At 34.3% G+C, this 15,020-nt stretch overlaps 1 protein-coding gene across 1 annotated transcript; it reads right to left on the reverse strand.

Moving 5' to 3' along the window:
- Window positions 1-9,400: 9,400 nt before the first annotated feature.
- Window positions 9,401-14,780, reverse strand: LOC114521907 (methionine aminopeptidase 2B-like). Its single transcript, XM_028542479.1, has 14 exons — window positions 14,600-14,780; window positions 14,220-14,297; window positions 13,666-13,767; window positions 13,313-13,406; window positions 13,119-13,218; window positions 12,962-13,017; window positions 12,464-12,519; window positions 12,149-12,274; window positions 11,930-12,024; window positions 11,285-11,381; window positions 10,556-10,659; window positions 10,338-10,453; window positions 10,084-10,174; window positions 9,401-9,986 (listed from the first exon to the last, which is right to left on the reverse strand). Exons 1-14 carry the CDS (start codon window positions 14,739-14,741, stop codon window positions 9,825-9,827), a joined length of 1,419 nt encoding a protein of 472 aa, XP_028398280.1. The 5' UTR covers window positions 14,742-14,780; the 3' UTR covers window positions 9,401-9,824.
- Window positions 14,781-15,020: the final 240 nt, after the last annotated feature.

The following is a 15,020-nucleotide window of genomic DNA, read 5'->3' on the forward strand; positions in this document are numbered from 1 at the left end:
GTAGTTATTTTTAGCATTTTAAAACAGTTTTAGAGCAGTTCAAAAAGTCGTCAAAATTGTGTAAGCCTTACATTTTGGTCAATTTTGACGACTTTTTCAATATTTTTAAAACCAACCAAATACACTCTAAAATGAAAGATATTAGTGTTAGGAAAGCATTCTTTGCATTTTAAGACAGTTTTGGAACAGTTGAAAAAGTCGTCGAAATTGACCTAAATGGTAAGGGGTGAGACTTACAATGTTGATCGATTTTGGCGACTTTTTCATTGTTCAAAAAACCAACTAAATATGCTCTAAAATGAAAGATATTAGTCGTAGGAAGGCATTTTTAGCATTTTAAGACAGTTTTGGAACAGTTCAAAAAGTCGCCAAAATTGACCAAAATGGTAAGGGGTAAGCCTTACCATTTTGGGCAATTTTGACGACTTTTTCAATATTCCTAAAACCAACCAAATATGCTCCAAAATGAAAGATATTAGTCTTAGGAAATCATTTTTAACATTTTTAAAACAGTTTTTAGCAGTTCAAAAAGTCGTCAAAATTGACCAAAATGGTAAGTGGTAAGCCTTGGCGACCTTTTCATTGTTCCAGAAACCAACTAAATATGCTCTAAAATGAAAGATATTAGTGTTAGGTAGTTATTTTTAGCATTTTAAAACAGTTTTAGAGCAGTTCAAAAAGTCGTCAAAATTGTGTAAGCCTTACATTTTGGTCAATTTTGACGACTTTTTCAATATTTTTAAAACCAACCAAATATACTCTTAAATGAAAGATATTAGTGTTACGAAAGCATTCTTTGCATTTTAAGACAGTTTTGGAACAGTTCAAAAAGTCGTCGAAATTGACCTAAATGGTAAGGGGTGAGACTTACCATGTTGATCGATTTTGGCGACTTTTTCATTGTTCAAAAAACCAACTAAATATGCTCTAAAATGAAAGATATTAGTCGTAGGAAGGCATTTTTAGCATTTTAAGACAGTTTTGGAACAATAATTTTCTTGTATGATTGCATGGCGACTTTAGTAAATACTTGTCTAGGGCGCGCGCATTAATTAGAACTTAATTAAATGAAACCGTTTAATTAATAGCGCGAGCAAACTAATCACGACTAACATGATATTTAAGTGACGCGCAAACGTGTATTCAAGTAATTGCACTGATGAAGGTCCGGGTTAACGGACCGAAAGCTTTGCAGTATTTAATACTTACGTGGTGTACCTACAAGTTATTATAATTAGTTTTGGAACAGTTCAAAAAGTCGCCAAAATTGACCAAAATGGTAAGGGGTAAGCCTTACCATTTTGGGCAATTTTGACGACTTTTTCAATATTCCTAAAACCAACCAAATATGCTCCAAAATGAAAGATATTAGTCTTAGGAAATCATTTTTAACATTTTAAAACAGTTTTTGAGCAGTTCAAAAAGTCGTCAAAATTGACCTAAATGGTAAGGGGTAAGCCTTACAATTTTGGGCAATTTTGACGACTTTTTCAATATTTCTAAAACCAACCAAATATGCTCTAAAATGAAATATATTAGTCTTAGGAAGCCATTTTTAGCATTTTTAAAACAGTTTTTAGCAGTTCAAAAAGTCGTCAAAATTGACTAAAATAGTAAGGGGTAAGCCTTACCATTGTTGTAAGGAGTAAGCCTTACCATTTTGGCCGATTTTGGCCACTTTTTCATTGTTCCAAAAACCAACCAAATATGCTCTAAAATGATAGACATTAGCCTAGGAAGGCATTTTTAGCATTTTAAGACAGTTTTTTAACAATTGAAAAATTCGCCAAAATTGACCAAAATGGTAAGGGGTAAGCCTTACCATTTTGGGCATTTTGACGACTTTTTCAATATTCCTAAACCAACCAAATATGCTCTAAATGAAGATATTAGTCTTAGGAAGCCATTTTTAGCATTTTTAAAACAGTTTTTAGCAGTTCAAAAAGTCGTCAAAATTGACTAAAATAGTAAGGGTTAAGCCTTACCATTTTGGGTAATTTTGACGACTTTTTCAATATTTCTAAAACCAACCAAATATGCTCTAAAATGAAAGATATTATTCTTAGGAAGCCATTTTTAGCATTTTTAAAACAGTTTTTTAGCAGTTCAAAAAGTCGTCAAAATTGACCAAAATGGTAAGTGGTAAGCCTTGGCGACCTTTTCATTGTTCCAGAAACCAACTAAATATGCTCTAAAATGAAAGATATTAGTGTTAGGTAGTTATTTTTAGCATTTTAAAACAGTTTTAGAGCAGTTCAAAAAGTCGTCAAAATTGACCTAAATGGTAAGGGGTAAGCCTTACCATTTTGGCCAATTTTGACGACTTTTTCAATATTCCTAAAACCAACCAAATATGCTCTAAAATGAAAGATATTAGTCTTAGGAAGGCATTTTTAGCATTTTAAAACAGTTTTTGAGCAGTTCAAAAAAGTCGTCAAAATTGACCAAAATGGTAAGTGGTAAGCCTTGGCGACTTTTTCATTGTTCCAGAAACCAACTAAATATGCTCTAAAATGAAAGATATTAGTGTTAGGTAGCCATTTTTAGCATTTTGAGACAGTTTTTTAACAATTGAAAAAGTCGTCAAAATTGACCAAGTTGTAAGGGGTAAGCCTTACCATTTTGGTTGATTTTGGCCACTTTTTCATTGTTCCAAAAACCAACCAAATATGCTCTAAAACGAAAGACATTAGTCTTAGGAAGGCATTTCACGTCGTTTGTGGTCTATGCACAACTAAATGCATGCATAGTCGGGCGTTTTGTTCGCCAAGCCTGCTACTTCTATAATAATCCACGGCTATAGTCGGATTATTACATGCAGTTGGATGTAGTCAAATTATAAGGACTACGTTTAGAAAAGTTAAATACGTTAGAATGCAAACAGACGTTAGATATATTACTTCGTAGTTTCGTAGTTAGCTATCACTTCTAAAGTAGCAGGCTTGGCGAACAAAACGCCCGACTATGCATGCATTTAGTTGTGCATAGACCACAAACGACGTGAAATGCCTGTGGGATTTCAATTTCAATGATTTCTTTTCCTATACCGAGTAGGAATTTTAAGCTCCCTATTGTTTGTTCTATTTCATGCTGAATTTCAAAAGCTCATACTTACATTTTATTATGAACGGGTTTATCATCGTTAGAAATGACTTTGATTCGCTAAATCTCCAGCTGGAATAAAACAAATGTAATGCTTGTTATAGAAACGGTGATTTCAAGCAGTTAACTTGTATAAACATGCAGGCTTAAATATTAGCAGAAAACGGTGCGTTGAAGCGATCATATTCAGTTGAAAGTCTGCATGAGAGTACAAATAGCCCGACCAATGGTTTCAACTTATTCCATGCATGCAGCATTTATATGAATCACATGGACACAAAATTGACTCATTTACCTGCTTATATTACAGCAACAAGTGTGAGGGAGAAGCTTTGGACTTGCCTTCCCCTAAAATGCGAGTCATCTCAGGAGATTTGAGCCGTAACTTTCTTTGGCGTATTTCTTGCCGCATATATATATATATATATATATATATATATATATATTAATATATATATATATATATATATATATATATACAGTAGGAGGCAAAAGTTTGAGTCCAGTGACTGTATTTCTTTGTTTCAGCAGCATATATTAATATTCTACAGAAAACCTTACCGATAAGTGAACTAGAAAAAAGTAAACAAGTAAACAGAAAAATACATGCTGTACAACAACTATGAGATGTTATGATATTCATTTTTACGTATTTTAATGTGCAAACATGCATTTACATGTCATTGCTCAGTTCCCTCTTTTTTGCTCTTGAAATGACCTTTATTCTTGCTCGCATAGATTCCATAGGTTTTTTAATGTCACACGTTCAATACCTTGCCAGCATTCGTTGACCACTTGCCTCAAGTCAGCCTGGCTGGCGGGTCTGTGCCTCGCCCTCTTCCGGTTAAAACGGTTCTACAAGTGCTCCATAGGTTTTAGATCTGGAATATGAGGTGGAAAGCCATGACAACGAGATCACCAGAATGAGTTTGCTTCTAAACGATTTCTGGCACATAGAAGATGTGCATGTGCTTAGGGTGATTATCATGTAGTTAGACGTGCGATCATCTTTGTACCAGATGAAATTCCATGTCCTTGAAGAATTGGATGATACTTTTCTTTAATTAGGATCCTATTATATCTTTCAATATTGCCAAACCGAGCATGACCAAAGCAGCTAAAAGTTTGCTTGAGTAGGATTTAGTTTCTTCGAACCTCTCCAAGGTTAGTTGCATACCACCTTTTTAAATTCTCACTTCTTCTGCGATCTTACGAGGAAAGAATCCTTCAATACTTAATGGAACTATTTGTCCTTGTGCACAATCACTTTGCCCTTTTTCCTACCCATCTTGGGCAGTGTAAAGGAATGAGAACTTTATTTTGTTATAATTTAGATCATTAGGACCAAAACAGTGTGCAATTAATATAGTTTACAGTACTGAAACACTAGCACGCATGTCTTAACTCCAACACGCTGCCAGGATTTAATACTGGAATTCTACAACGACTGGACTCAAACTTTTGCCTCCTACTGTATATATATATATTATATATATATATAATATATATATATATATATTATAATATATATATGCTTAGCTTGGCTTCAACTTTTAAACTCAACCTGAAAAGAATAAAGGGTATAACCTAAGATTTCTGCTAAGGTCTTAACTGACTTGAGGATTTAATTCAAAGATATAATTTGCTTGAAATTGAAGGTAGGATTGGTGGCTAGGATGCAGATAGATTGTGCCACATCCAAACTCCTGTAAATTCACATGCGTATATTACCTTTTTCATTTCACCAATAAGTTCCGAGAATAAGCGAGTCGTGCTCTTTCTTCAAAAGCGAGTTATCTTGAGTTGAGCCATTCCAGCCACAATTTATCGGGTATTAATCTCTTGCTCACGAATTTCATCTTCTGGTGGCTTAACTCGGCTTCAAGTCGTAGTGAATTCTGGATTCTGCGTGAAATTAATAAAGACGACGTTAGTTTTATAACCGCGGCTTTTAAAGCCAACACAAGGCGAACAAACCTAGATCCAAAGACATATAGCACGTGTTCAAATAGGACCATTTGGCGGATACATTCGCCCAAATCTTCCATAAATCAAGCAGATAATCGTGAAAGCAAAAGGCATATTACCTGTTGTTACTCCAACGACAGGGCGACAGAAACGGGAAACTATCTTTTTTGTAAAAGGACGGACAGCAAATTAGTTGTAATTCTTCTGAGTTGTAAGGCTTCCTTATGCCTCGAAGACTACTGCCAAAATGATTGCTGTGCAATGTGAATCAGTTTGACCTACTCCTCGTGTTGGAAATTAAAACTATGCTATTTGCTAAAAACACCCGGCATGACAGCTCAACAATGATTCTGATTGGATATAAATTGATATGATTAATTCTTCTCAAGCTATGAGTTGGAAAAGATTGAAATTTTGAATTGTGATGTGAATGAAACTAATTATGCTTTTGTTACGGGTCTGTTCCAAACATCATCTTGTTTTTAAACCAAACGTATAAAAACAATATAGATAATCATTATACCAGGGATTCATTAAGGCCGTTTTCCATCTCAACCGTATCGTAGCGAAACGTAGCGTATCTCATTGTAGTCGTTAGTGCTAGTCGAATACTTCGGAAAAAAAAGAAATACGCTACGCTACGTTACGTTACGATTGAAGTGCAAAACAGGCTTTAATTTAGTTCCTATAACCGGAACCAAGGATCCATTGCGTTATAGGATGTATTAAAACCCCCCAAAACTATTGAAATCACCTATTGTTAAACTTTTGACTTGTTTGGTAAATTGTAATTATTGGTAATAAAAATCATTTGTGGGTACAAACAACACGGTACTTTGGCATTCAAACTCTAACTATTACATTGTTATGGATAATTTCAATGGTTTGGGGTTTTTTGGGGACACCCTGTATTCCGCTAGACCACAAAACATTTTGTGCACTAGTGAGGAAACTCCGACAAAGGAACCCAGATTCTTTGGACAAGTATGTTAGGCCCGTTTCAGACGTCGAACTTTTCATGTGCCGAACCTAATATTGATGAGCTAAAGTCTTTGTTTAAGTTCATTTGCATTCGATTCGGCACATGAAAAGCTCGACGTCTGAAAGGAGCTTAACTCCGCGCGTAACTCCCAACTGCCAAAAGACGTAGTGTTCACATATACCGAAACTAAACCTATGAACTAAACAGACAATAATGATCCAGCTATCTTTAAAACACTGCGGCCGGTGGAGTGGAGTACAATACACGGGCACAAACTCATATATGCAAGCAGTGCTGAACATGTACGCTTGCAGTTGCGGACCTATTTTTCCTTAGACGTCCGATGGCTTCCCGATTTTATCAAAATTTTTAAGGCTATGCTTTATGTGTTCAAATGTATTGTTTTCATGAAAAAATCTTATTCCATTTTTCTTCGAAACATTTGGGGTATATTCAACGAAATTTTAAAATTTCAAAGAATTTTTACAACTCAAAGAATTGGGAAAATTGCGACTTTTCCATTGGCTTTGATCTCCCGTTGCCGACTTGCCGAGGATTTCATTAAAATTGCTTTCATGAAAAAATGTTCATTCCACTTACTTTTGAACTATTTTGCGTTATTCAGACTGGAATTTTGGAATTTTGAAATATCGTCAGTTGACGAAAATTTATGCTGAGAAGACAACTGTGAGTAGAAAAAGGAGTAACATAGGCTACAGCAATAATATACACTATAAAGCACACTGGTAGTCTGGTACAAGGACCGCGGAGCAATTTTTGGATTGGGGGGGGGGGGGCTAGCGAAGCCGAACGAGTGAACCCTCGGGGGGTCCATACTTATCTATTTATATTTTTCTTGTAAACACTTCAATGAAAATATTGTTCACCAACACGGATAGTGAACACATAATTATTATTACACAACTTACTATAAGGAGTTTTTATTCGTATTATTATGACCATATAAAAATCGCTATAAAGGAATCACATGTATTTAGAAAATTATTGGGAGGGCTAAAGCCCCCCAGCACCCCCCCCCCCTCCATGGTCCCTGTGGTATTAGTATCTTCTTCTGGTCTTAATATCATCTTTAAAAATCATCATGCATAAAATATAAACAGCAACAAATATGTTTTATTTTCTATAATTTGGTCACAATTGACAAACTCTAATAAAAATATTATTTTATATGTTTTAAATTTTCTAATATAAATATAAGGGTTTAAAATAATATGTTAATAATATTTTCCTGTGATATTTATGAACACATTCATATTTCCAGGAGCTATATCTAATCTAGTATTGGAGTGTTGGCTAAGCCAAAAACAGCAGAAACATACATTTTCTAAAAGAAAAATTCTCTCAGGTGTCACGAAGTGGCTGTTATTTTGAACCCTGGATATAAATAGCACTATATAGCATGTTTCTAAAGTATACTTATTTACTATTGTTAAATTTTGAACATAATTACTGTAAGAAACAAGAATAAAATCCTGGTTGAGTATTTCAACCAGAATGCAGATGATTTTGATGGTTTTATTCCCAATGTACTCAAGATTTTCACATGTGTTGTTGGTACTTCATCATTGGTGACTGTATCATTGGTGACTGTAACATTGGTGACTGTAACATTATCTGTAACATATTCTTTAAAAATATCTTCTAAATGCTTGCTTACATTTTCCTGTAGGTTAACATCATCAAATTTATTACAAAGACCCTGACCACAGCAATGCAAAAAGCAGCCATTTCTTTTAGAACACCATTTTTCGCCGCAAACATAATAGTGAAAACAACCTTCTCTGTATTGTAGTGTATTGTTTATATAATAAGCATATAAAAAACAGTAATCTGTTGATTCATTGCAATATACAATGGTCCGGTTGCATTTTGGTACTGTTTGATTCACTTGATTGGTTAGAACTGCTGAACATGAATAGCAGTGGGCATGTTGACAGTAAACTCCTAAATGAGAAACAAGCAATTTTATGCTAATATTGCAAATTGACTTTACTACCACCAGTGGGTTTATTTATGTCAAATCTCAAACTCACTCTTTGTCTAAACTCACTCTGAAAGTGGAGTTACATTTTTGTTGTTTAATTCTCATTAACAACTGCATGTACCCATAGCCGTTCAAGTATTAAATTTTATATGGCCAACATGAAACACATATGGCAAAGCTGAATTTGCTGCTTTGCTGAATAATCAGCAATGCCAATGGCCTATTACTTTCTATAACATTACTGCTGAACATCACAATTTTTATGTAGAATATTTGTAATTTAGCAAAATTGTTGCACACTTTAAGATGGTGGAGTTAAAACTTGTATTAATCATAAGATCTCTTCATTTTTACAGTGAAATGTTTAATATTCTAGACACGATTTTAGACATTCTCAACATTCAATATTTATTAAGAGATAAGTCCCAATATAACCAAGGAGCAGCGTGGCAGCATCTTCAAACAACTTAGCATCAAATGTGGTATAACAACTGCCTAAATAGACAAAACACTTCTCGACGTTTCGACCTGAGGGCCTTCGTCAGGAGAGTCGGTCGAAACGTCGAGAAATGTTTTGTTTATTTAGGCATTTATTATGAGAGCCTAACTGATTATAATTGTTAAAACCTGTGTGTAGAAAGCGAACTAAACGGTATATTGCTAGCTAGTTTGGTAGACTATAATTCATTGAAGATAAAGGACGTATCAAATAATCTTTTCTTGAACTTCTTCGGTATTTTGAAATCCAAAGAAACTATAACACCAACCGTACCTCGTATTAACATGGATAATAAAATCAAATAAAGTCTTTTAACTATCCATGCTCGTACCCAGTACGAGGTTGCTATAAAACATCGTATTTGTTACCATACCTACCTACATATAGTCTGCTGTAGAGGAACGATAAGAATATTGTTGAAAATAAGCAAAACAGCTTCATTTGCAAATATTCTTTGGCAATATTTACACAATTCAATGTATTGCGTCGTAGGTTGAAACTTTCATATGTTGATGTTTGGGCCTTTGGGGGCCTCAGCCACAGCTTCAGCGCATGCTCAGAGCCAAATATAATTGCCAAATATAGCTTGAAAAGTGGCCAAGGCCCAAGTTTAGCCAAACTTTGCCGTAAGGGCCTGTATTTAAAAAGCTGAAAATTATTTAATCATTTAAAGCTAAGTAGTTTGAAGCAAAGTTTTAAAAGCTTTTGCATTTGACATTAACTTCCAATGAATGATATTAAGTGAAAGTCAAGTCCGTATTGTAAACAAATGGTTAGGATATTAATTCTTACATTAGACGGCCCTCGTATTGTTTAGGATGTAAAAATCACCATTATTGCTGGAAGGATAGTTTTTTTATTTATCAACAATTATTTACCATACAGAAATTTGATAATTATTAAATAGAAATAATTTATTACCGTATATCTATGCTGTAACAAAATACTTCAAGAATTGACCAAACGAAAACGATGGCAGATCGCAACCTCGTGCCGAGGGTGTTCTCTGGGCACGAGGTTGGGCAGATCGCTGCCTTTCAAAAAAACATGACTGATTCGTTTTTTTCGTTTTGGTCAATTAATAAAAATCTAATTCCTCCCAAAATACAGTACACCTTTCTCTTACAAACCCTTTTCAAACGCTACACTTCATTTCACCGAGAAGATAAGTTCACGAGTTCTTTAACTTTTTACTTTGGATATTTTACCATTTCATGGTTTGTTAAACCCAGCATTACTTCCACGCAACATGTATACAGTGGGCCTTATTAATAATCGTCACCTCGACTTAGAACTTCTTTTACTGTTGGACGCAATACTAATGTATGTTCATATTGAGCTGTGTAACTTCCTTTGACATCACAAAGCGGTGGATAAGGGTCAACAAGTCCAGAGTCACAAAGATTTCTTAAAGCCATGAGATACTTAGTCTAAAAAAAATAGAAGATATGTAGCTCCAATATAATTAATTATAATTTATTTTTCATTTACTATCACAAATGGAATTAAAAATACGTAAATCTTAACCTGTCCCAAACGGTCCAACCATCTTCTACAAAAGGCTAAAGTTCCGAAGTTTTCATTGATAACATGAAGCAACTGCTTTGCTCGTGGTAATCTTGTAAGAAAAGATTAAAGTGTGCGTATAGAGGTAGATGGTGTGGTAAAGAATGAAAATTTTAATAATTTTCGGGTGTCTTTATCTGATCAGGCTATGCTATGAGACTACTAATATTCATATAAATAGAGAGAGTTATTTTCTGTTTACAAAGAATGATTACCTTAAAGGTATATGTCCAGCATCAAAGTTCTTCATATAGTGAGAACACTCCATATCATCATGAACGTATCCCTTACCAGTACTACCAAATGTCTCAATGGCGTAAAACTCATTTTCCTAAATATCACATGAATATTTCCTAATATATTTCCTAAATATCATATTTAGAGCCAAGATAAACAGGTGGATGTTTCAGAAAAAGTAAAGTACATTATTTACCTCCATTTTTGTCGCCTCTCCACCCTTAACTATAGGCACTGTTTTTCCCCCATGAACTCTGTATTGCCCAACTGAGTGACCATTCAGGTTCCTTATTGCTTTGACTATAGAAGGAAATTTCTGATAATATTTCTGTTATCTTCTGTTATCTGGACAACATCAAATATTAACATTCATACGTATAAACGGCGTTATTTATCTCACAGACGTTGACTGTGCGACTGACTTTATTCCCTGGTCCTAACTCTATTACTCACCTAGTTTAGACGTCGCGTTTCGGTCGCATCGAATGCAAGACAACAGATAGCGAAATGATGTGTCTTTTTAGCCTTTTTTTTCATCTCATTTATCGTCTTGGTTGCATTGGATACGACCAAAATACGACGAATACGCCAGGTCTACAAGAACACTCGTGTATTCCCCAAATCAGTCTAAAGACCCGTTTACACTTGCAATTTTTGCTGCGATTTTCTTTTTTTGATAGATGTAAACGAGTGAATTAGTTACTGATGTTCAAATAAGAACTCTTATACATCAGAGCATTCGTAACTAATTACTCGTTCACATCTATCAAAAGAAGAAATTAAATCGCACATAAAATCGCGTAAACGAGCCTTAATGAAAGCCTTTCATCTATGAAGTCGTTATGTATCTTCCTGTGAGTGTGTGGGCGACCTAACAGCGGTAATTCTCGCAAGGCTGATTGAGAATCTATAACCCACATTTTACCTGGATACGTTTTACCATTTATCTCCACTTCGTACGATTCCATAACTTCTTGAATTGCTTCTCCAATATCACAAAGTCTGACGTCAATCCCTGCTTCCTATTGGTTGAACCAAATTATTATAGTGTTAAACCAATACGAAATGCCAAACAATATTGCCAATATGAATACTTGTTTGTGCATATGATCAATTTCTTTTCACATTGATTATTCTGTTCACATGAATATATGAATATGTCCCCCCCCCCTCTCCTCTAGTTATCCTGCTTCCTACACTCTGATAACCTAAAATATTACGTGGATTACAAGAAACACCAATATTAACCAGCATAAGTACTGTGAATTCATATTCATTGGCTATACTGGCAGACAGGCATACAGGGGGGGGACAACCAGAAGCAAGTAATGTATATATTGAGTTTGACCAACATTTGGAAAATTTCTGCTTAAGTCACGAGAAGTCGTTAAAGGACAAGAATAAGTCATGATAAGTCATTAGGGACATGGATAATTTTTGCTGAAATCATTTTGCAAATCCCCACCCAGACATTTCTAGGACTGTACGCCTACAGACAAAGAAATAACGAGGTACAATGTCTCTAAGTTTTTGCAAGTTGCACATTCTAATTAGATTTAAAACAACTTACTCTAATTCCTGTATTGGTTGCCTCTCTTACAGCATTTAATAGTGGATCAAATTGTGGATTGAAAGCCACAGTAAATGCACAGTCAATGATTCTTCCTATAAAATAGACAGTTTATGGAAATATTGGAAACATTAAATAAATTAGACAATTTCAAATGTCAGTGCATGAAGTAGATAGAGTTAGTGAAATGCTAAGCAAATTTCCAGGAAAGTGACATACCATTAATATGAGTTCCAAAATCAATTTTACAGACATCATCATACTGCAAAACTGTTTTATCTCCAGCATTTGGAGTATAATGTGCTGCACAATGGTTGATAGAACAACCTGTTGGAAACGCAAGACCTAGAAAAAAATTTGAATTTTAGTTAAGCTTGCCATGATGGGCCTTCCACTTTAGAGTAAGTTAGGATGTTTGATACATTTCTAATATTATCCTTCAGGAATACAGTTCTGTCTAAAATGCAGAACCTTTTCCATCTTCTAATTAGGCATGCATTGTCTGTGCTTTCAAAGGCATATCTTCAAACTCACCTGCTTCAAATCCTTTCTCATTGATTAATTTCCGTGATGCAGTTTCAAGTCTTTCACTAAAAAAAATGATGAATTAGAAAATATGTATCCACATCACATGTACCTGTGTATCATGATTGTTTACTGCATTTAACTACATAATACTATAAGACAACTTCACTGCTGAATGGAGAAAAAGCACTGACTGCAGCAAATAAAATCTTATTCATTATTCATCAACTTATTACCTGTTACAACTAAAATTGTTTTAAAACCCACTCAAATACACCCTTTCCCAGCTATCCGAAAACCACTTTTGAGATTACACTAAATCTGCGGCACTGAATATACTACATTGTACTTATGTTTGATATAGAATGCTATGTCATTTCACAGCTTTATTTCATTGAACTATTCATGGCAATGCATTTTTAGGCTTCACAGATTTTGTGTCATACACAGTTGATTTGTCATAATTTTAACACTGGAAATAGGGTTAACCAAGTAAAATGTAATTACCAAATATCAATCATGGTTAATCCTGGTGTCAGGAAACTTTGAACATACTTTCTCACCTAGAATCAGAAGACATCATGTTTCTATACATTTAAATTCATTTTTAGCAATTTCATATTTCTTAAGAGTATATGTGGAGAACATTCAAATGTCATAACACCTGTCGATGAGCCTCAGCTGCTTGTCTCACTTCATTATAGAGATCCAGATGCATCCGATCTAAAGCTCTCTTTTCCTCACTTGTCACACGCCACAAATTACTATATTGATATACAGAGATGGTTTTAATTGTCTTTTAAATAATGTATAGTACACATTATTGCCTTGGGAAAGTGTTGTATATCTGGCACATACTCGTCTTTATAATTTACAACTTCACCCAGAGGAAAATTTCCATCAGGAAACAAATCACTGATTGCCACAGTAGGTGGATCTGTTTGAGTTAAATCTTAAAAATAAAAAGTAACCACATCAGGCTATATTTTATAGACTTACATACACCATAACATGATAGGTACATAATGGGTGTACATATACCATATATATCATCATAAATTATTGAGATTAGTTCTAAGTCATTAATAACAGCTGTCATCTCTTTTTAACTTTATGCTCACTCATTAGGTAAATGGCTAGAGGTCAGCTTAAAAAAACATTGCAGCTTTCATTAAAGGAGACTGGATGTATTATTATTTAACTATACTTACTAGCATTTCCAGATTTCTTTTTCTTTTTCTTCTTCTTTTTGCTTTCATTTGTTGTTTGTGCTACTTCACTTGTTTCTTTTCCTTCTTCCTCATTTTCAATACCTCATAACAAAATATCACATTTTTAATACATATGTGCTATTGACAACTTATCCATGAGCTTGTAAAAATGTAAAGTGATTTTGAACACAAATAATTTCATTTCAAAATTTTCACCTAAAAACTCAGTACAGTTCTCTAAATTAACCCAAAAAACAATTGGTCCAAGTAGTGTATTAACAACTAATAATTTTTCATGGAAATTATGGAAATAATTTCTGTGCAGGCACCAGCTCTCTGGATTCATTGATGCCAGTACCCTTCCAATCACCCCAAGCTTTGGTGAAAATAATAGCATATTTCATAGCAATGTATTTGTTTATAGAATACTTTCCTGTTTTTTTGTGTAATGTGATTCTCCAGGGACAAATTTGGCTGAGGTGCACTCAGGTGCAGATATATCATATTCGGTTTTTCTTTTTGGGTATTAAATTAGGTACATGAAATGTATTTACCATTGACTACATGCCCTTCTGTTGTGCCTTCTGGTATGTCTGCTCCATTATCCTCGCCATTAACTTCATTACTAGTGGCTAAAAGTATTTAATATAAATATCAATGCCACAAATCTTCATAATACAAAAGGTACTTTAATAGGTGCAACGTTATATCAAATATTAATTTCTACATAGGTCTGTTCAGGAAAGGTTTGAACTTTACAAAATTCAAACCAAGATACTCAAAAATCATTATAAAAACATCTGAGCATCAAGAAATACAAAATACATTATTAAACTGAGGCATTTACCGTGCAGTACTCAGTACTACGCACTTCTCAGCAAAAAATTACACCTACTCAAAAGTACTGATAAAAGTGTAAAACTTTGTTACTTACGTTTCCTTTTCTTTTTCTTCTTCTTCTTTTTTTTGGTCGCAGTTGTGTCTCCTTCTTGTACAATCTCCTCGTCTTTATTTTCTGCGATTTCTTCTGATAAAGCTAAGTCGTTTACAGCATTTTCCAATGTCGTAGCGGCCATTTTGATCGACTGGCACGTGAACAAATAATTAAAAATAGAACACGGTCTATGAAGTCGATTGATGGTTGAAACGAGGTTTTCAGATATGTTTTCCAAGGATTGCTATAACGCTGTTTCAATGTTAGACCGTGTTTAAGCTTAAAATCTTTACTGTAAAAGCATTGTTAAAAACCACGTTCGTGGAGCGCATACAATACTGATTTACATCAAGTATGAAACCTTTTTGACCCATGCACTTTTCACTAAAATAAAAAACACACTATGAAAATTGGAATGAAA

Source organism: Dendronephthya gigantea, unplaced genomic scaffold (genome assembly GCF_004324835.1).
Source record: "Dendronephthya gigantea isolate DGI-Jeju-01 unplaced genomic scaffold, DenGig_1.0 000021F, whole genome shotgun sequence".
Lineage (NCBI taxonomy): Eukaryota > Metazoa > Cnidaria > Anthozoa > Malacalcyonacea > Nephtheidae > Dendronephthya > Dendronephthya gigantea.

Bases quoted from the DNA above. Each gene is read 5' to 3' on its own strand.
- LOC114521907 (XM_028542479.1), bottom strand. From the start codon at position 14,741: ATGGCCGCTACGACATTGGAAAATGCTGTAAACGACTTAGCTTTATCA. The intron at 12,275-12,463 runs GTGAGTTTGAAG...ATTTTTTTCTAG, and splicing joins TGAGAAAGGATTTGAAGCAG to GTCTTGCGTTTCCAACAGGT. The intron at 9,987-10,083 runs GTTAAGATTTAC...TATTTTTTTTAG, and splicing joins GGTTGGACCGTTTGGGACAG to ACTAAGTATCTCATGGCTTT.